The 22,752-nt window shown below is 45.3% G+C and overlaps 1 protein-coding gene across 1 annotated transcript in view; it reads left to right on the top strand.

The window, feature by feature from the left end:
• Window positions 1-3,916: 3,916 nt before the first annotated feature.
• The window catches only part of LOC147898935 (chlorophyll(ide) b reductase NOL, chloroplastic-like), a 119,316-nt gene continuing 100,480 nt past the window's right edge, over window positions 3,917-22,752 (top strand). The window contains exons 1-2 of the mRNA XM_087378476.1: window positions 3,917-4,245; window positions 22,461-22,529. Of these exons, the coding sequence (XP_087234602.1) occupies window positions 3,993-4,245; window positions 22,461-22,529 (322 nt within the window). The 5' untranslated portion in view covers window positions 3,917-3,992. The remainder of the gene's footprint in view (window positions 4,246-22,460; window positions 22,530-22,752) is intronic.

The following is a 22,752-nucleotide window of genomic DNA, read 5'->3' as shown; positions in this document are numbered from 1 at the left end:
CAGCTAGAACACAACAAGCATCAGATAGACCACCTGGGCTCTGATATTAGTTGAGAGTGCTCTCAACGAAAGTAGAATGGAAGAGATGAGATAGAGGGAGAGCTAGAAGAGAGCCACACAAGTTTTGGTGGGTGCAGAACACCCTAATCTTCTCTGTCATCCATATATATGTGTGTGTTTGAGTATTATACATAACTAGGGTTAAGAGACAATGGCCTTCAACTCCCACACTAGGGTTGTGAGGGGATGTAAGCTTAGGAGAGGTATCTAATGGGGAAGAGCATAAGATCTCAACGGTTCTCCTTGTTTAAAAATGGATGATCATATAATCCATCCTTAGTCATCTAAAAGATTTAACATGGTATCAAAGCAGATAGAGGGCTAGGAGAGAGAGAGAGAGAGAGAGAGAGAGAGTCTCTTCTATGGAAACGAGAGAGAGAGAGAGAGAGAGAGAGAGAGAGAGAGAGAGAGAGTGTGTGTGTGTGTGTCTCTTCTATGGAAACTCCTCACTTGGAAGGAGAGGAGGATGCTCATGAGTGGGTCAAAATCTTGCTTTCTTCTATGACTTTCGTCGTAGTAAAAGGTGTCAAACTTGAAAGCTTGTTCTCTTTGCAAGCAAATATTTTATATTTTAAACACCACCGAATTGAGAATGATGAGCAACATAGAAGTTTTAGACCTGTTGAATCCACCGGAACTTACAGATCTGCGAATGGTTACTTCAAACTTGAGTTCCAACACAATGGCAGAAAAACGTTGAAGCAGAGACATTGAGTCAAAAATCTTGCCTCTGCAAGTCATTTCGGACTCTCAGTCATCATCAAAAGGAATAGGGGAATCGTCCAAAAACGTCTTTTTGCTCCAAAAACCACCTGCAGGCTTGCAAAAAACCACTCAGAGACTTCCAAAAACCATTTGTAGGCTTCTACAAGGTTCCAATACTACCTAGGAAGCTTAAACAAGCACACACAGGCTTGCTCCATCCTCCCACAAAGCTGCAGCAGTAGACTCCAAACTTCGAGCACACACATGGGCTCAGCTAGAACACAACAAGCATCAGATAGACCACCTGGGCTCTGATATTAGTTGAGAGTGCTCTCAACGGAAACAGAATGGAAGAGATGAGAGAGAGGGAGAGCTAGAAGAGAGCCACACAAGTTTTGGTGGGTTCAAAACACCCTAATCTTCTATGTCATCCATATATATGTATGTGTTTGAGTATTATACATAAGTAGGGTTAAGGGATAGTGGCTTTCAACTCCCACACTAGGGTTGTGAGGGGATGCAAGTTTCGGAGAGGCATCTAATGGGGAAGAGCACAAGATCTCAACAGTTCTCCTTGTTTAAAAATGGATGATCATACAATCCATACTTAGTCATCTAAAATATTTAACATGGTATTAGAGCAGACAGAGGGCTAGGCTAGTCCACAGAGAGAGAGAGAGAGAGTCTCTTCTATGGAAACTCCTCACTTGGAAGGAGAGGAGGATGCTCATGAGTGGGTCAAAATCTTGTTTTCTTCTACAACTTTCGTCGTAGTAAAAGGTGTCAAACTTGAAAGCTTGTTCTCTTTGCAAGCAAATATTTTATGCACTTGGATGCTCAGCATGGTTTTTCCCATGGCTAGAAGGATTTCTATTGTGAAGGAGTGTTCCTTCTCCTCATACTGCAGTAAGTTCTTTTGAAACTTTGAGAAGAGGTGCGCCATCTTTGTGAAGAATTGCAATCAAAGGGTGCTTTCTACAACTGGGTAACTTCCTTTCTCATATAAATTGATGGACTAGTCCATATTTGGTTTAGGTTGTTTCTCTATGTGATGGGAAAGAAACAGTGAGTTCTCTTTTGGGTATCGTTGCACTTTAGCGCCATTCTTTTTGCAACTAAGTACGTGGTACGGATGCTTCATCAAGAGAGAGTGTTGTGACATGGATGATCATAGCATCCGTACTTAGTGATTCTTTGTGGGAGATACATTCTAAGTGGGTGTCTATGTTCTAGTCACATGCTAGGCTTGAGACACCTGTCAATGCTATGTGGCAACACCTTGTAATCAACTTCTTGCATGTGATACAGTTGGAGGTGGAGTGCTTAGTGTAGGACAAGTGGACTCCTCCATTTGCCTATTTAAGGTCTTGTACATGAGCGCGTGAGACATCTATGTGACTTGTATTCTCTTTATGAAGATAGTTTTAGCTTGGTACTCTCAAATTTTTAACACTCCTTGGTCCTAGTGTGTTTACAAAGGGTTAGGAGGCTGAACAATTGAGGGGTTGTCCATTGGAAAGATTTTTGGTGTGAAGATGGTAGCCTTTTAAGGTTAGACAAGAATAAAGAATTTGGATAGAATATTGTTGGAGTGGGCAATAGCAAGGGTGAGTTGATGATTAGCCCGCAAATATCGTGTTTAATGGAAGATGGAGTTTGCGTGGGTGGAGACTACCATTTAAGATATTGATTCATAAAACTAAGGTTTTAGATGTGTATAGGAGCCTAATAGCAGATGTTGCATGTTCACAAAGGCCGACTAACATATGGTTGACCAGAGACGACGTCATAGTTTGGAAGAGAAGATGCCAAAGGGTATTGCATTCAAGGTTTTGTTTCGAAAGCTATAGCATCAATAGCTATTAAGGTCTAGAGTAGATTATATTTTTTGCTGTGTGTGCTTTTTTTGTGTGTTATGTGAGGGGCAAGATGGAGGGACTCTTGCATAAGACAAATCCTATGTTCTCATAGAGGGAAGTGGAGGTGCGTCTTGTTTGGGGATATAAAGGGGTTTGTAGCGGAGTTGTGGCTAGTTGTTTGTGGATGTGTGATGAGCTCCATGGCTTTTGTGCAATAAAGTGGTATTTCCAAACACTTGGTCGAGGGGTAGGGATGTTCAGTTTGCTTGCGACTCTATGTGAAAAATTTTAAATGATAAATAGTTGCAGGAGGAAAGTTTGCAATTCAATTAATGGTGGCATGATTGAGAGGTGTCGAGAAGTTATCGTGATGAGTTTGCTTAAGAAGACTTTATGTGTGGCTTAGTAAGGTAGATTTTAAGGCTTGAACCCCTCAAAATAAAGTGTTAGAATTGTCCCCTCCCTTAAAAAACAAGATAAATTCATTCATGTGGTTTGCTCGAGATGGTGCATGAAAAGGGGGGAATTGAAAGTTGAGAGAGAGAGAAGAAGAAGAAAAAGAAGAGAGAGAGAGCGAGAGAGAGAGAGAGAGAGGGGGGGGGGGGGAGGGGGGAGAAAAAGGTGGAGGATTTAAAGGGATACAAATAGCAAGTGGAACTAAGCCCAATCATAAAAAATCAAATGAAAATAAAATAATTCCAAATTTTAACTTTCTCTAATGTGCATGGAAGATTACTATACCCTACCCATTAAGGGAGGGTGCTTGATTCATTCCTTCTCACTTACTTATTTGATATCACTCTTTTTGGCCTACCTTAGGGAATAGGGGTAGGCTTTTTGTGATGGGCTACTTAGGAGCTACTATTTTTAACTTTTTTATGATTGCTATTTTTGTCCCCATTTTTTTTCCCCCTTTCTCTCTCTCTCTCTCTCTCTTCTTCTTCTTCTTCTTCTTCTTCTTCTTCTCTCTCTCACCTTCAGGGCATGCCCTTTTGAATGTATTCAACTTGTTTTCCCCCTTTCTGTATCCTTGTGCATTTCGAAGTGGTTTGCTAGTAGATCACACACATAACCTACATGCATCCTAAACGCCACATTAGTATAGTTGTACGTGAAAATCTCATAACCTTCGAGGAAGAAGAAAGAATGAAAGTATGGAGTGAGGATTGGTTTGGAACGTAAAAATTGCAGACGAAATTGCTGACACGTGGCATGCTCAATCTGCCACGTGTCTCGCTAAGATACAAATATCGAGAGCGTGCGGCTTTATCTACTAAAAGGGGCAACACATGCCACTGGGAGTCCCATGAACGAACGATGGTCCGAGATTAGGAAAGCCAAATCTAGGAACGAACATTGAGCAGAGCAATGGGCACGCTGGAGCGCGTATCGCTCTTCTCCCCTGCCCTTGTTCTGCCACCCTGCCCTCCTCATCGCGTCCTGCGCTTCGAGCTCTTTTCCGCCAAGAACTTAGTCCATAACTTCCCGCTCTCCAAAGAGAGACAGTCTCTTTTCCTTCCTTTACAAGCTGCTCAGGTGGAGACTGCCCTTCCTACCTCCTTGCCTGCCATGAAGCCCGGGACTCCTCCCTTTAACGTCCTTATTACCGGCTCTTCTAAAGGTGAGACGATGTAATGTGCCTTGTCGACGACGTGTCACCTTTTATTTGGTTTCTTTTTCCCTGTTCATACTGCTTTTCAACACTCCAGTGCAGATACTTAAATAATGTATTAGTGAATAAAGAAACAGCTTTCGTACGAACCATCCCACGGGCTTCACCTATGACTCGAAAACGTAACCTTACCTGTTTTAGAAGAGTTCGTCATTCCGAGTGCTCGCCTCAGGAAGTATTTTTGAGCTTCCTTCTGTCCTTGACTATCAGCAAGGAGGGGAACACTTCCCTTCTTACCATACCCTCTCTATGCGAGAAGAACTTCAACGGCTGAGGGGCCGTTTGCTCTTGGGCCAACTGCTGTCTTGGCTGTGGGATAGTCCGCTTGTGCTATGTGGCCTGAGACAAAAGGGGCCCTTGAGGCATTGTGTAGAAGGACTGCTCCTTGATTGCAGCTTGAGGTATTCTTCTAGTTGCCTTTGCACCTCAGCTTCTTCATTAAAACTTAACCTGTATGGAGGCCTATTAATAGGTTTTGCCCTTGGGGTAAGTTCAATCTTGTGTTGAACATTCCGCTTTGGAGGTAACCCATAAGGTAACTCATTCCTAAAACGGCTAGAACTCTTCTAAGATCAAATCAAATCAACCAACTTGGCCATTTTCCCATCTTGGGTAGCCTTATTGTCACCCGAAGTATCCTTGATCGACTCTACTGATGCAGTACAAAGAAATGAAAACTCTTCCGGAGTTTTTCAAACCTCCATCATGGAGACTAGGGATCCTTGACGTAAATCGTTTTCACTTTGTAGAACATATTGCATATCGTTCATCTTAAACTGATAAATGTGCTTTCTCCAATCGATAGCTGGATTCTTCTTAGAATGCCATGGCATTCCTAGGGCTATATTTGAGTGAGCAAGCTTGGTCAATTTCAAATTCTAGCTTCTTCACATAGTGTTCAATACAAAGCTTAAATCGGTAGCTCTTTGGTCCCATACTTCAATAGAACTTTCTTTGGCTATGTACGCGTAGTCAGATGAGCTGGTTTTTAGTTTCAGCTTCGTTACGAGCTTGGAGTTAATTATGTTGTGTGATGATACTCAGTCAAACAACACAATGACATCATGATTGGCTACTTGTCTTTTCATCTTAACTAACTCATATATCATTAACGACTATATACCTTGTTGCTATGGGCTTAGATAAAATGTCATGAGGTACAATATTTATTAGCTTTAGCAGCGGATACACACAATAACATAGGTATTGACCTCTGAGAAGATCCCGCTAGCTGTAGTCTTCTCTAGGACTCTCATGCATTTCCACGATGTATTTTGACACTACCATCTCAGCCATTCGACGTTCCTTATTACGTTCCATTGATAGGCTAAAGGCATCCAAAGCATAGGCCTTTTCTCATTGCCTTTTTTGCCTATTCTGTGGGCCAAAGGGGATTTCGAACGAACTCAGGTGCTACTAGAGTTACTTCCTTTCATTCCAACGGTGGTGCTTGGTTTAAAGTGCCCGCGATCGGCTTCACATGCTTAGCTTGACCATTGGGCTGTGAAGCACTAGGCTTTCTAATCCACCTCTTTTGAAACTCACTTTTCTTTGGGTTACTAACCCCTTGCCTAGCATCTTCATAGTTCAGGGCTATAGCTATTGCTTCATCCAAGTGTTTGTAAACTTAGTATGACCTTCCATCTTGGTCTTTGTCTAGAGGCAAGAAATGCTTTCTAAATCTCCTTTCAAAACCTTCCCAGGTTGTGAATGCTATTTTATCCTTCCGTTGTTTTATCCACCATCTATTCGCTGCCTTAGTAAACATATGTGTGGCCTCACGGATTTTCTTGATGTCATGCTTGATTTCACAAACGGCGAATGCTTCATCCCATTTACAATAGAGCTACGGTTTGCTATCTGACTAGAAGAATTTTCAGGTCCATAATTTGCAATATTAGGCACTTTAACATTCACAGGTTTGACCGTATGCACACTAGAATCTGGCTCCATCAGAGCCGTCCTTTGTCTCCTCTAGACGATCTTTAGACAGCACTTGAACCATCCTTCTCAACTCTAACTATGCTAGATTAGCATGTAGCTGCTGGGTCGTAATTTGCTGTAAGGCTTCGTTTACGACAGCAATCCTACCATTTTGTGTATGGGCCGTAGGTGCGACACGTGCTGTGCCGGATGGACTCCCGATGCTATGCTGTGAATTTGTATGCTCTAAGTATTGTGTTTGGGCAATGGCAATGGAACATGGTGGCTGTATTTTGGTGTTGTGAGATAATAGTGTCAGATATACTGCCCTTTGTCAGTCAAAGGCCGGTTACAGCTTCTATCTGGGTGTGCCCGCCCAAAGAGAGGTGTAGTAATAGGGTCTTTTCTCAGTGTATTTATGCACGTCAGTTGGGGGTTTGGCCAGGGCACATTGCCAGTGCAAGTAGGCCTGTAGGCTTGGTACAAGGCTAATTTAGGCCTGGTAAGAGCCCACAGTTGGAGCCAGTAACCTTGATGGTTTGGAGGCAGAAATGACCTGCTTGGTACAAGGCTGATTTAGGCCTGGTAAGAGCAAACAGTTGGAGCCAGTAACCATGGTGGTTTGGAGGCAGAAGTGACCTTGACCAGGGCCAGGTCAGCCGATCTGACGGTTGGGTCTGTTGGCCAGTTCAGTCGGCCAGTTCAGCTGCTCTGTACGGCCAGTTTACTGCTAGGTCCCCCCTTTTAAGTAGGGTCATTTGGCCCTAGTTTCCAGCCAATGCTTGGCATCCATTTGGAGGTGCAGTTCAGCTTCTATTCAGGTGCAGTTCTGCCCTGGAGTTGTGGCCTGATTGAGGTGTAGTTTCTTACCTCAGTTTGAAGTGTGCACCGGCACAGTTCTAGCCTTGGGATTGTACCAGTTTGTAGGCGCAGTTCAGTCTACTCAATTTCCAGGCGCAGTTCAGGCCTGGGGTTGTGAGTTAGAAAATACCCAACAGAGGGTACACGCAGCGGAAGACTTATAGTAATGCCCAGGAGCTCACACAGTGTGCGGTGTGGGTGTGGAATCACAGACTTCTTTACTTATGTGCATACAATAGGTGTGCAGACTCTTCAATAGACAATGAACCAACGAGATAGAGAAACCACCAAAATATATATTTCCGTCCACAAATATGGACACAATACAAAAGAGACAGATCCAGAGTCCCACCAATGGTGTGGTCCTCTGATCTTACCACAAGGTACTTCTTCTATCTGCTGGCTATCTCTAGACTTGAGTCCGCGTGCTCCACCTGGAGCTTCTGTAGACTTTCCGTCCAGATCACAACACCTTGCTGCCCTGAGAGACAGCCAAGGTTCAGCCCTTGAGAGCTCAGTCTGCAGCACACCTTCTACTCTCCTTCACCTCCAAGATGAGGCCCAAGAAAATGTCTTCTGGCTGCTCCTGTCTGCTGCTGGTTCTGCTGAACTGTTGGATGTGAAATGAGGCCCAGGGCCTCTCCTTTTATAGGCCCCAAGGGGGATGACAAAAAACCGACCAGCCTGCAGCAGACTGGCCGACCAGTCTGTGGCTGGTCCAGCCCTAAAAGGGCACACCACCCAGGGCTTTTGGCCCAAACTTTCAGGGTCCTTTGGCCCTCCATTCAAGGCAGGGATCCAGCCTATATAAGGCCTGCCTTCTGCCCACTGACAGCCATATATGCTGCTCCATATCTGGGCCTGCACATCCTGCCATATCTGCGCCTCTGCTAGGTCCTCTTCCCAGCCCAGTCGTGCGCTGTACACCTGTACATCCTGCTGTCCTGACCTGCCTGTACTGCGCCATCATCAGGGTCTGTTGCAGGCCCTTCACCTGCCCACTACCCTCGCCATGCTAACGCCATCTGCAGGTTCCAATCCTGTGAGGTGCTGCCCATGTGGCAGCCCCCTCTCTTTCTTCTCTCTTGGGCACATCCTGCCCTAGGTCTCCCTCCCCCACGCACTCCTCATTTGGGGGCTTACAGATGGGGAGGTGACCTTTCCAACACCCCCTCTCACCGACACATCTCGGTCCAATGCCAACACGTCGATGACGATGCTCCAGTAACTCCCTGGTCGTAGTCCTCTGGAACTTTTTGATGTCGAAATCTTTTCCTGGCTTTTCATCCAGTGGCTCCTGCTCCACCAGGTTCGGTTCCGCTTCCGCACACCATCCTGGTACACAGGTCCATCTTTGGTAGCACCTCCTGGTACCACCTCCTTTAGTCACGTTCCCGCCTCTGAACTCGAGCAATCCAGTTGTCACGATCTTCCAGTTGTCTCCCTCATAATGAGTGAACAACCTGGAGTCTTCCAGGCACCATGCTCTGAGGGTCTGTTTCAACCTGTCCTTCCTTTGGCAAGGTCTGCAACCAATGAATATTTCCAGATAACCTGGACCATGAACTCTCGCTGAGTTCTCAAGCAGGTACTCTTCTGGCTTCAGTACTCTTTGTCCATCACCTTCTAGCAATCTGCGTCCAAGATTTGAAGAAGCACCAATACTTCCCCTTCTGCCTTCGAAGAAGGCCAATTTCTTCCAATCTCTTATCATCAGACTCTTGTACTGCCTGAATGTTCGCTCTGAAAGCAAACTCTCATTGAGGCACCCACCAAGCGCTTGTGTAATCTTGTATTGTCCCCTTCTGAACTCCAGCATCCATCTGACCATGAGATCCTAGGGCCTTCCATGGAATCCACCCTCATGTCAGTGTCAACAGCCACACACCTGGAAGGTACCAAGCGCTCCATGCTGTCCTTCACCTTCACAAAAGCATCTGACTCCTCGTCGACCCACATCTCTATGTCAGACATCGTTACTGTGATTTCTGGATCAACATATCTGACCTCGGTAACACTCGGTGATGTCACCAGGAACAACTCTTCGAATATCACACTGAATTTGAGTCAGACTCCTTGTTGTTTTTCAAATCCGCCTTTTTCTTTCTGCAGTCCTTTGCAAAATGTCAGGGTGTATCACAATAGAAACACTTCTTCTTGTGCTTCCTCTTCGAAGTTCTCTCGTTGTCAGAGTCGTCTTTCTTGGACTTGCCACTGTTAGGCTTGCCCTTTTCTTTGCCAGCGGAATCCTTCACCAGCATCGCCTTGTCATCTTTATCCTCGTTGTAGAGCGTCTCCCGAGCTTCCTCCTGTAGCAGTAATGGACACAACTCCTCAAACGTCAGAGGTTTGGTCCTCTGTCCTGCTGTCACAGCCGTAACAAAGCTCTTGAAACTCCGAGGCAGTCTCCTTAGTACTATTAAGGCCAGATGGCATGAGTCTGTCTTCTGACCAATTGCTGCCAGCTGATCCCTCACCACCTTGACCTTGGTCAAATGGCTATGTACCGTATCTCCTTCTTCCATATCAAGATTGTAGAGTTGATGTTGAAGAAGCACAATCCGGGAGGTGTTGTCTGTCTCGTACAGATCTTTCAGGGTGGCCCACGCCTCTACTGACGTCTCGGCCAGTTGGATATGCGTAAGAACGGAGTCCGCTGTAGTCCCTATGATTATTGCCAGGGCATGGGCATCTCTGTCTTCCCAAGCTTCAAGCTCCTGTTTGTCTACTGCCATGAGTACCTCCCCTTTACTGTCCACCATGTCCTCCGGCTTCGACTCCTCTCCCGTGGTCAGCTTCCACAACTTCCGAGCCACTAAATGACTCCGGATCTTCACTTTTTAGATCGGGTAATTAGTCCCGTCTAGGTTCCCAGACTCTCCAAAATTAGGGATAGTGAAAGAGAGAAAACTGGGGGAGGAGGAAGGGAAAGCAGGGGCTTAAGAGGCTGTAGAGGTCGACATCTCTGCTGTATATACCACACAGCAAAGTCAACCAAACTCAATTTCAGTAAACCAGAACTCTAAACGCACCTGACTGAACCTGAGTCACTCTCCTTCTCGCAAGGGCACAATCCTCCAGTCGTGGAAGTCGATTCCCTAGAGCTTCTGAATCAGGGTCGTCCTTCAGCAAGGTCCCTGCCTTCAGGCTCCCACACCTGTGAGCCTCCTACTTGGGCTCTGATACCAAGTTAGAAAATGCCCAACAGAGGGTACACGTAGCGGAAGACTTATAGTAATGCCCAGGAGCTCACACAGTGTGCGGTGTGGGTGTGGAATCACAGACTTCTTTACTTATGTGCATACAATAGGTGTGCAGACTTGTCACGATGTGTGACGTATTCCTTTCTCTATTTCTAGACTTATGGATGGTTTTATGAATGGACACTTGTGGAAGGGTATGCCCTTTCGATGGGACACTTCCTATGAGGCACAACCCTTGCCCTTTCGACGGGACACTTCCTATGAGGCACAACCCTTTACAAGAGACACTCTATTGAAGAGACATTTCTATTGTAATGTACCCTCTCATCAAGGGTCACACCCTTCACAAGGGGTACACACCTCTTCATGCACACATACTTTGGAGTACACACCTTTTCACGTGTGACTCTTCACTCTCTATATAAGAGAGGCCCAATTGTATGGATGACACAACGGATACCCTACAGACATTCAAGCAATACAATTATTCCTTTTCTCTGCTATTTCAGTCTCCTTTTTGATCCTTGGCACATTTCTAAATATAGTAAATCTAGGATTTCTTACATTGGTATCAGAGCAAAATTCGCTCCTGCCTGTAGGAAATGCCCCCCAGCTTCTAGCGCCGATCTGATACATCTTTTCCGCTAGAAGGACATCCGTGCACATTGTGCATGGAAGAGATGGAGAGGATGAGCGTAAAAATTTTTAGCGCCAACCTTGCCTAAAGTCATCAATGGCCTCTCCATCTCCCACACATCATGAGTTGATGTGAATGGACATGACAAAAATCGTGTCTTTTCAGGTGCTTGGGCTGTCCCAAAACCCATGGACGCACTTTTTCCACCATCGGACACACCTTGTGATGAAGAGTCTCACCTACTCACCCAAGGGACATACCCCATCGTGGACAAAAGGACACACCTATTCATGTAGGGACACCCCTTTTAAAAACAGGGACACACCCCTTCATGAAAAGGTGCACCTATTCCAAGGGTCACACCCCTTCGAATAGGCACACCCTTTAGGCACCAAGCACTTATAAAAGGGTACCTAGAGGGGTTAAAATGGAAAACCCAGCCCCAAACCTTAGGTTTACCCTAGCTACCCTAGGGTTAAATAAACCCACCCTTTAATTTTTGGGCAACCACCCAACCTAGGCAGCCACAAACGAAAAAGGGACGCACCCTTTGACGTCCGTACGGATTTGCACGCAGGCTCGCCTCCATCGTACGGAATCTGGTCACGCAGGATCTGCCCTCTTTCCTCGCCATATGCAGCCCCTGCCTCTTGCCATTTCGCTGCCAGCCCGCGCCGGTTCGCTGCCAGCCTTGCCTCGCCATTTCGCTGCCAGCCCGTGCCATTTCGCTGCCAGCCCGCGCCGGTTCGCTGCCAGCCTTGCCTCGCCATTTTGCTGCCAGCCCGCGCCATTTCGCTGCCAGCCTTGCCTCGCCATTTTCGCTGCCAGCCCTCGCCATTTTGCTGCCAGCCACCTTGCCATTTGCAGCCCCGCTGGTTTTTCGGCCTGTTCCTTGCCAGCCTGCAGCGTAAGCACAGCGCCAGCCAGCCCTTCTGTCGCTAATCAGCCTGCAACCAGTTTGCGCCATTGAGACCCTGCTCTCCTTGGTTCGCTACCTTTTTTCTGCCAGATCAGCAGCAGTTTCAGCCTCCTATCGCGATGAAGATAGCCTATTAAATGCCAGGCCCAGATCTGCTCCTCGCCACCGATTGTAACATGGACCTCCGGACAGAAATCTTGTCATTATCAAATTACAGCAAATGAAAGACGTTTTCTTAAAGCATGGAAACGCCTAGTAATTCACCCGGCATTTCAAGGACACCTCAGGCATCATCTACCACACAATATCGTGTTCAGATTGCCCAACCAGCCCATTTCGGAGCTTTTGCATCGTGGGTCTTCTGTGTCACGTGCCCTCCTAGTGATTTGGACCACATCCTATATCTTCTGTGTGAGGCACCTCAGTTACATTACTTCCTTAGCACAGTCCAGGTTGTGTTCCACGAGACACGAAGATACCCAGAACCTGATATTCCTCAAGAGTTTGCTGTCCATCTTTGGAGAGAATTTTACCCCTCACCTTCAGCATCTCCAGGGTACTCTCCACCTCCTTCAGCTCCCAGATATCCTCCTATACAGGTTGTACCTTCCCCAAGACAGTATTTACACTCCGAAGGCACTCCTTCTCCTGGATATCCTCCACTTCCGACAGCAGCTCCTTATACCTTCTCAGATCCGTGGACTCTGCAACCTACTCCTGTCCTCTCACGAGCAGTAACACCACTTTCGGCATCACTAGTGTTACCTCATACAGGACCTCCTTTACCAGACTTACACGGGTGGTTCCATCCTGCCTCGCCTGCCCCCTCCAACATGAGCAACATCAGGGAGCAGTCCGAATCTTCTTCTAGAAATGGTACAAACTAGAGCGCAAGTTCGCGCTTTTCTCACAGGGATCTCCGATATGTCGCAACGCTCGCGTGAAGCCTCTCCAGAGATCAAAGACTCAAGTCCAAAAAAGACCCCTGAAGTCAACGTACAAGGCGAAACACTACTGCAACTTCAAATTTCCCAGCTTCAGGACAGCATCTCCGACTTGGTCCAGAAAGTCCAACAACTTCAAGATTCTCCAGTACCACCCATACAGAGGATGACGTGATGCAACCAGACGACTATGCGGATTCATTCCCACCAGAGGTAGAAAACACTGAACTACGTGCCCTCTACCGTTTACTTCAAGCTTCTAAAACTAAAAGACTTGACATCAAACTTCCGAAAGCGTACACTGGTCAACGCAATCGCGGAACAGTTGACCAATGGCTCGCAAAAATGCGCATGTATTTTGATACTGTTGACCTCACTAAAGGCAAAAAGATCGCCTTGGCAGCCTCCCTCCTTAAGGATACAGCTTTTCTATGGTGGCAAAGACGCTTAAAGGATGGCAAAAGTGTGTTAACATGGGAACGTTTTGAACACGTGCTCCGTAAGCAGTTCGTACCTGCCAATGCGGACTTCCAAGCACGTTTAAAACTCCGACAGTTGGAGCAAACGGGCTCCCTGTCTTCCTACATCTCTCAGTTCACCACATTGGTGCTGGAGATTGATGGTTTAATTGAGGATGATCGCCTTCATGCTTTCATCTCAGGCCTAAATCCCTCGTTACGCATTGATGTCCTTAAAGCAAACATCACCACCACAGCTGGCGCTATTGCTTACGCAGAGCGCATTACAGATTTCCAAAACACAGGGAAGCAGAGTGCTAATCGCACACAGAACTCTCCTATCCCTAGAAGATTCAGAAATCATATGTTGGATTCCAACAGAAGCACTCCTCCAAGGATCGCGCCTTTTCTTCCTCACAAAGTCATTACCGACATCCCCAACATAAAGGTGCGGCCACTGACAAGAAGAACAACTCCAGCACAAAAGGACTTTGTACCATCTATACAGGCGACCATAGATGGTTCGATTGTCCCAAGCGACCAAAGCAAAATTCCAATATGGAACCTAGCACTTCCCAAACAGAAGATGCTACCCCAGCACAAGACAAGAAAGGCAAAGCTGTTCGAATGGCAAATACCATCCACCTGAGCCTTGCCAGCAATCCCGAACCTTCCCTGGCCACTCAAGTACTTTGTGTTCAAGGATCGATTCGTGGAACAACGGTTACTATCCTCATTGACAGTGGCTGTTCTCACAACTTCCTCGCTAGTTCTATGGTCGACAAACTTCGGTTGACCACCAGTCCTAGTCTCATGGACTATCAGATTGAACTCGCAAATGGAACTACTTTCTTGTGCAACACCAGGATCAAAAACTTATCTTTTCGCATCCAACATTATACGGACAAGTTGAACTTCGACATCATGCCTCTTTCTCGGTACGATGTCATACTCGGACAACAGTGGCTCTACGACTATGATCCATCAATCAGTTTTCGCAGCCATACTATCCAGTTTGTCCACTAGGGAAAACTTATTGAGCTAACTGGTTCTAGGGACTCTCCTTCAACCCCAGTTGCCTCTGCCCTACAAGTAAAGAAGTGGGTTCGTAAACGTCAAGTAAAGACTTCACTTCTGTTGGTTACGGCAGTCGAGGAGACACCAACTAAGGATCCTCCTGAATACCTCAACCAACCTTTTTTCCAGCCTTACCTGGATATTTTTCCACAGGAATTGCCAAAGCAGTTGCCACCTCGACGACCCGTGGATCACCCAATCGAACTTATTCCCGGCAGTAATCCACCGTCGAAACCTCCTTATCGGGTTTCTTATACTCAAAATGAAGAAATCCAAAGACAGGTGACCTAGCTACTTGACAAAGGTCACATTCGGCTTAGTCGCAGCCCTTTCGGATCTCCTGTTCTACTTGTGGAAAAAAAAAATAAGTCAATGCACCTCTACATCGACTATCGAGCCCTCAACAAGCTCACTATAAAAAACAAGTATCCATTGCCTCGCATCGATGACCTCTTCGATCAACTTCTACATGCAACACAATTCTCAAAGATTGATCTTCGTTCAGGTTATCATCAAATTCGCATACGAGAAGGCGATAAGTATAAGACAGCTTTTCGAACAAAGTATGGACACTATGAATGTTTGGTCATGCCCTTTGGGTTAAACAATGCCCCGGCCACATTCATGATACTAATGAACGAGATCTTCAAGCCTTTCCTCATGATAAGGACTTCGGCACAGCAGTACAAGTTCTTTCAAAAGATCACCCTTCGAGTTCCAAACAGAAGATTTTCTCATCCTATTATTATACGGACGACCTTCTGTACTATCAAGATCGCGTCTGTGTACCACATGACAAGGATGTTCGACGTCTTTTGTTTAAAGAGCATCATGTAGTTCCTTATGCTGCCCATCCAGGCATCAACAAGACTTATCGGTTACTCAGTGCAACATACTACTAGCCTCAGATGAAAAGCAACGTCATCAAAATGGTTACATCTTGCTTATCTTGTCAACAAATGAAAGCAAGCCGATGACTTCCAACAGGACTTCTTCAGCCTCTTCCAGTTCCAACTGAAAGGTGGGAAAGTATTTCCATGGATTTCATTAGAACACTACCACGATCCTCCAGAGGTAACACTCAGATTATGGTAATTGTTGATCGATTGTCCAAAATGGCACACTTTGTTGCTTGCAAAAGCAGTGCCTAGGCTCTGGACATAGCCAAACTCTTCATACAACACATCTTCTGACACCATGGATTGCCCAAGAATATCATATCCGACAGAGATCCTAAGTTTACCAGTCACTTTTGGATTTCACTGTTCGAATCTTTGGGTACAACTCTACTGTTCAGTTCAGCCTACCATCCAGAATCAGACGGCCAGACTGAAAGAGTCAACCAAGTTCTGAAAGAAATGCTTCGACATTATATTCAGTCACGCCTAGCAGCTTGGGAAGAGTATCTCCTTGAGTTTGCTTATAATAACTCTTTCCATAGTGCCATCAGCATGACTCCATTCCAAGCAGCTTATGGACACACTCCGATTGTACCAACGAATTTTGTACTTCAACATCGAGTGGCCCTAGCTGATCAACTGGTTCAAGAAATGCAAGACATTCTACTTCAAGTCAGGGATCATATGCGAAAAGCGCAAGAGCGGTATCAACGGTCTGCCAACAAACATAGACGTTACGTGGAATTTGACACTGGTGACATGGTGCTATTATTTGTAGCCCCACATCGCTATAAGACGGTTAAGTCTGTGTTTCCTAAGTTGCGACCAAGATACTATGGACCTTTATGGATTGTCAAGAAAAATTCACCTTTAAGTTACAAATTGGAATTACCACCATCATGGGGTAAAATCCATCCGACATTTCATATTTCTTGGCTAAAGACGTACATTCCAGGCGATGAAGCAGTTCCTCCTGCAGGTGATTATGTCCCAAAAATCGAAGACGACTATGTTCTCCTTATTCCTGAACGTATTCCTGACCATCGACAGCGAGAGACTCGACATCGACTTATCACGGAATTCCTTGTTCTTTGGCGAGATCTGGATGACTCCGACGCTACTTGGCAATCTGATGAAGACTTACAGCAGTACCCTGACATTTTACAGCAGTATTTTCAGAATTTACAGTGATATTTTCTACATCAGTTCATTATCTCCACCAGGGTCTTATTTTGAGTGGGAGGGGATGTCACGATGTGTGACGTATTCCTTTCTCTATTTCTAGACTTATGGATGGTTTTATGAATGGACACTTGTGGAAGGGTATGCCCTTTCGATGGGACACTTCCTATGAGGCACAACCCTTGCCCTTTTGACGGGACACTTCCTATGAGGCACAACCCTTCACAAGAGACACTCTATTGAAGAGACATTTCTATTGTAATGTACCCTCTCATCAAGGGTCACACCCTTCACAAGGGGTACACACTTTGGAGTACACACCTTTTCATGTGTGACTCGCCCAATTGTATGGATGACACAACGGATACCCTACAGACATTCAAGCAATACAATTATTCCTTGTTCTCTGCTATTTCAGTCTCCTTTCTGATCCTTGGCACATTTCTAAATATAGTAAATCTAGGATTTCTTACAAGACTCATCAATAGACAATGAACCAACCAGACAGAGAAACCACCAAAATATATATTTCCGTCCACAAATATGGACACAATACAAAAGAGACAGATCCAGAGTCCCACCAATGGTGTGGTCCTCTGATCTTACCACAAGGTACTTCTCCTATCTGCTGGCTATCTCTAGACTCGAGTCCGCGTGCTCCACCTGGAGCTTCTGTAGACTTTCTGTCCAAATCACAACACCTTGCTGCCCTGAGAGACAGCCAAGGTTCAGCCCTTGAGAGCTCAGTCTGCAGCACACCTTCTACTCTCCTTCACCTCCAAGATGAGGCCCAAGAAAATGTCTTCTGGCTGCTCTTGTCTGCTGCTGGTTCTGCTGAACTGTTGGATGTGAAATGAGGCCCAGGGCCTCTCCTTTTATAGGCCCCAAGGGGGCTGACAAAAAACCGACCAGCCTGCAGCAGACTGGCCGACCAGACTGGCCGACCAGTCTGTGGCTGGTCCAGCCCTAAAAGGGCACACCACCCAGGGATTTTGGCCCAAACTTTCAGGGTCCTTTGGCCCTCCATTCAAGGCAGGGATCCAGCCTATATAAGGCCTGCCTTCTGCCCACTGACAGCCATATATGCTGCTCCATATCTGGGCCTGCACATCCTGCCATATCTGCGCCTCTGCCAGGTCCTCTTCCCAGCCACGTGTCGTGCGCCGTACACCTGTACATCCTGCTGTCCTGACCTGCCTGTACTGCGCCATCATCAGGGTCTGTTGCAGACCCTTCACCTGCCCACTACCCTCGCCATGCTGACGCCATCTGCAGGTTCCAATCCTGTGAGGTGCTGCCCATGTGGCAGCCCCCTCTCTTTCTTCTCTCTTGGGCACATCCTGCCCTAGGTCTCCCTCCCCCACGCACTCGTCATTTGGGGGCTTACAGATGGGGAGGTGACCTTTCCAACATTGTGATGATTCATTGGAGGTTTTCTCAGCAGTTATATGTGAGGTTTACTTGTATTCTCTTGCACAGTCTATCCTCTCTCTAGTCTGTCTGTCTCTATTCGCAGATCTGCTCTCTGTCTGTTTGTATATTCTGCTGCACTTTGACCTGGTATAAGAGCCCGAGGTCGTCTAAAGTCTTGGATCAGGAGAGCATGAGCGGCAGATGGAAGTTGCTGCTGATCTCTGAAGGCATGGACAGCGCGAGAAGAAGGTGAACAGTGATGAATGTCTCCCTTTCACAAGACAAGGTTCCCCCCCTGAGATGGCAAGTCCACGTGAGATGGCTGAGAAGACAGTGACGATTCCCGTATTACCTATATTCCAGGCAGACCGTACGGAGTGTTGAGCGTGATGATGGAGTCAGTGTTGCAATCTTGCGACCTGGCTGATTTTATTCTTGTTGGAGTTGTAAGGCCGGATCCGGAGGAGGATGATCTTGGAATCATGGATTGGAAGGAGCGAGAGATGCAATTGCGGTAATTCGATCATTGCTCGAGTCCGTTCCTTCATCTTCGTGAGTTGTAGTGTCAGGTTATAAACCATGTGAAGCACATGATACTGACTAGAAGTATATGGGAGCATTTGGCATCACTCTACAACAAGGTCTCTCCAATGAAGCACATCTCCTTGAAGTCCAGATGCGAGTGTTGAACCCACAAAGTCAGCTACAATGTGTGGCACCTCAACAAGCTGCAAGCTCTTCAACAGGAGGTCCTTGAAGTTCTCTTCGGAAGACATGGCCATCTCTTTGCTCTGTTCCATCTCTCTACACAGTACCCAACGTTCTCTTCATCCCTGATTCGAGTGGAAGGCTGAACACTCTCATGTGGGAGGAGCTTGTGCCTATGGTGTTGGACCAAGAGGAGCAGCTTGGCATCCCTCCACAGGATTGAGGGTCGCCTCCGTAGGCGAAAGTCTGGAGCACGACGACAAGGGAAAAGGAAAGTCTTCTGACAGTTTTTTGGAAGATTTTGTTCTTGACTTGCTTGTTTATTTTCGCTTAGTCACCTGCTTCCTTTCTTCTTTATTTCTTGTTCTCTTTCTCTTTTGTTTATTTGACGTATTTTAGTAAGCACTGGGTTTGCCCAAGAGACTCCGTGGGTCTTTAGAAACCCAGTATAGCTGCTTATGCTTGGGCACTGATGACAACATAAGTGTTGCTTTGCTTGCTAAGTATGTCTTCCTTTTGTTTTTCATAAAAGTTTTTTGTTTACCTCATTTTTCTTCTCTTTCATTTTCTCTTTTATTTTCTATGTAGATTTTTGATCTTTAGAACAACAAAAAATCTAAATTTGTATGATTGGACTTATTCTAGTCTTACAAATGTACATCCCGATTCTATGGGATCCACGTGTGAGGCTCCTCCTTCAACATCACTTTCTACTATTTTACCCCTATCCATAGAATCTCAAGCTGTGGGTCTAAATAGTTTACTAGGGTTTAATAAATAAATAAATAAATTAATACACACTGTGCAAAACTGCAATTACAGTCGCAATAAACCAGATCCCCAAAACTACTGCTATAAACGCATAATCAAAATACTCGAAACTGTCCAACACTCCAACCTTAAAGTTGTAATTTCACAACAACTAAGGTTAGTACCCTTTCCCCATACTAGGGAAATACTTGCAATTCAAAACAAGTATAAACACCTAAGACTGCAACTTTAGAAAGCAGAAATTTGAAAACTCTACCAAACTGAATTCAAGAGGGAATAGAGACCTGCTTGATCCAGTTTCTCCCGTGCACAGCTTCCGTACTAACACTGGAATTTGCAGGCTGACTTGTGAAAGGAATTTAACCTGCTACTGCTCTTGCACCAAACTAAACTCTCAAATGCACCCCGCTTTCTTGCCTGTCACGTAGTGCTAGACAGTCAATCCCCATAGATGATCCACAGCTAATTCCAAAGAGCCTATTGGCACGCTGTCACTAGATCATTGCTCAATTATCCTGCGTGCCAAACTCAAATATGCCATTGTTCAGAACTTTGCGCTCCCGATCAATGGTTGAACAGCTTGCTGATATTGATAAACTCCTGCTTGATAAGAATGATGCAGATGCCAACTTCTACCGTGACGATGACACACCCTTCTTATTTGACAACTCACTGCTAGACATGCTATTGCTGTCTATCGTGGCAAGTTCTCATATATCCACAAATACAACGTATGCACAGCACACTGCCATACATTACGGCCTCATATAAGTTACAGGTAAACCTTCCGCTGATGGATTACTAATGAACATAATTGTTGCTTCTTAGAATGTGCACTTTTGACCACATGTCTACTAAAGACATGCCAAGGACTGCTCTGTAAAGCATGGTTTTTCTGGGCTGATTATGTTCGTAAGTTATCATACCCTTGGACTGATGAAAATGCCACATTTGTGAGGTGCTTTTATGAGGCACATAAACCCTGTATTTTAATTTGCTTCTACGAGTACCCCCTGAGGGATGCTGTGCAAATTGAAGAAGGGAACACACGTCAGAATGAAACATTCTGAATAGAAGCTAAGGGAGCTGTCCAATAGTTGTATTTGTAATATGGATATGTACAAACCACTATTAACTTGATAACGGTTGCATTTGAAGTTAGAGGTATAAGGTCTGTATGGAATCGTTATGCTGGATCTGCACGTAGTTGCATCCTCTTTTGTATTTAATTAAAAATACAGTAATACATGAAACAGCTGTTCATATTGTGTGAAAATTTTGTATGAATGATTGGCCTGAATGTTAAGTGAGCTGTATGAACTGTACCAAATGTGTGATATTTGTTATATAGATGAGTTATAGAATTGTATGGCTATATGAACGCTGTTATGTCAATTATTTTGTTCAAATTTATGCACTATTAAGCTAGAAGATGAAGGCTATAGAAGGAGATATACTGGCTACTGGCTGTACTATGTATGACCTGTGAGAGCAACCAATAGAGATGATGAAGCAACTTTGATTCGGAAAAGAGAGCATAACTAAGGGAACACTCTGAGACCGCTGCTGCATAGGTCTCCTTTATTTTGGCTGGGATGCATCAGCTGTGTGAGGGGCTAGGCTGGAATGAACACTTGGAGACACATCTCAGTGGGGAAGAAGACTTGAAAGCTTAGTTTTGTGCCAGAAGGCCTTAGAAAGTAACAAAAGGTGCTTTATTGATCGGTGTCGTAGGACAAGAATGTTGAACTACGTAATACCTGAATGTAAATTGTAAAAATACCCCTTGCCCTATTTGAACCTGTTGTTGGGGAGTAGATATCACCTCCCCACTTGTGAGCTCCCATATGATGACATAGAGAAGGATGATCCGCAGTAGGGAAGGGAATCAGAGGGAGGCCTCGGGGGCTGAATTGATAGAGAAAAGAGGCTGAGGTTGTGGCTGCCATGTGGGCAGCAGCATAGTAGGGCCTGCAACTGATCCCCAGATGGCGGGCAGAAAGCTCCACAGATGGCAGATCCAAGGGTGGCAATGACCCTGAAAATAGGGGCTTTTATACCCCAGGACAGACGGCAGTACAAAAGGGGGGAGTGTCGGGCTGACTGGTACGGATTTTCACAGACTCGTCAGCCAGATCTAGAGCTTCTCAGCCCTATAGCAGGGCCTCGATTGAGATGCCCCAGCACTCAGGAATGCTCTCCCCGGCCGCAGATTTTCAGCAGGAAGAAGAGCTGCAATGAGAGGTGTTGGGACATGACTTTGCCAGCCCACTGACGCTCATTGTGAGCATGCAGGTTGATAAGGTTGAGAAGCACCTGAAGGAGGTAGAGAGCAGTATTCTGGAGTGCCTAACAGTCCGCATCTAGGCAGCACTCAGGCTGCTAGATGGTGGTAGGTTGTGCATTATATTTTCTATCAGGGTTTGCCCATTTTGGTGCATTCTATTATACATGTTTTGGCTGTTCTACTTCATGTGCCTGCCGCAGCTCTTTGTTTTCTGACACCTGTAACCCTATAAAACCTAGACTACCTGCAGCCTTATGATAAAATTGTTGGTCTACCTTTATGACGTCAAAAACTCACCAGAGCTAAATCCAAGTTGTTTAGGGCTTCTTTATGATGCTTATTGAGACCATGTTCCCTCAGCTAGGCAAACAGTCATTGGCAGAAGCAAAATATTGCAATGAAGGATTGGAAACTGAGGAGATACCAGTTTATTATGTCACAGCAAGGAAGAAGAGATGAGACTGATTTCATTCAATTACTTTTATTTCCAGAAACCCTTAGAATATAACTAGAACCACTTTGCTAAATGGGTTTGACATATCACATGAAATGTAGTAGTGCATACACACTTAAGAAAAAACAAAAATCCCAAAGCCTTTATGTAAGGCGCTGCCCATGGCTTTATGTTATAACTGCATAAAGAGCAGTTTTTTTCTCTGAGTTTGGAAAACGTACTAGAGCTAAAGCTAAGTAGTCGTGGGTTCCTTAATGTCACTTAGTCCCTGGAGATAAAAATTGTTTTTATCAGCTTTCCCATGACTGATTTGATATCAAGGAGATTGATTGTGTGTAAGCCTAGTCTTAATTTGCAGGAACTAGCTATGTGCTTGTAATCAGCTTTTAGGATGGGGTTAATTCAAGGTCTGGACTCTGAATATGCAGGAATTGGTTATGCGCTTGCCAAGGAGTTTCTTAGGATGGGGGATAAGGTTTTAATATGCTCACGATCAGGCATGTATTTTCTATGTAACTGACTTCTTTCTTGTATATGTTGTCGTTCTCTTTGTGGTTGTGAAGATTCAACCAATTTTTTGGGTCAAGTGTCAGGAGATGTTTGATTCCTTTGCCAGGCAAGGTGTGTGAGTATATTTGAGCTTTGTTGAGCGTTAGTAATCTCTATACTAGATTATAGGAACTGTAGATTTGCGATTTTGTTTAATTTATGAAAAAACAT

This window comes from Dipteris shenzhenensis, chromosome 8 (assembly GCF_047967505.1).
Source record: "Dipteris shenzhenensis isolate YYH24624 ecotype China chromosome 8, Dip_SZ_1.0, whole genome shotgun sequence".
Lineage (NCBI taxonomy): Eukaryota > Viridiplantae > Streptophyta > Polypodiopsida > Gleicheniales > Dipteridaceae > Dipteris > Dipteris shenzhenensis.
This window is presented reverse-complemented; position numbering and strand designations above follow the sequence as displayed.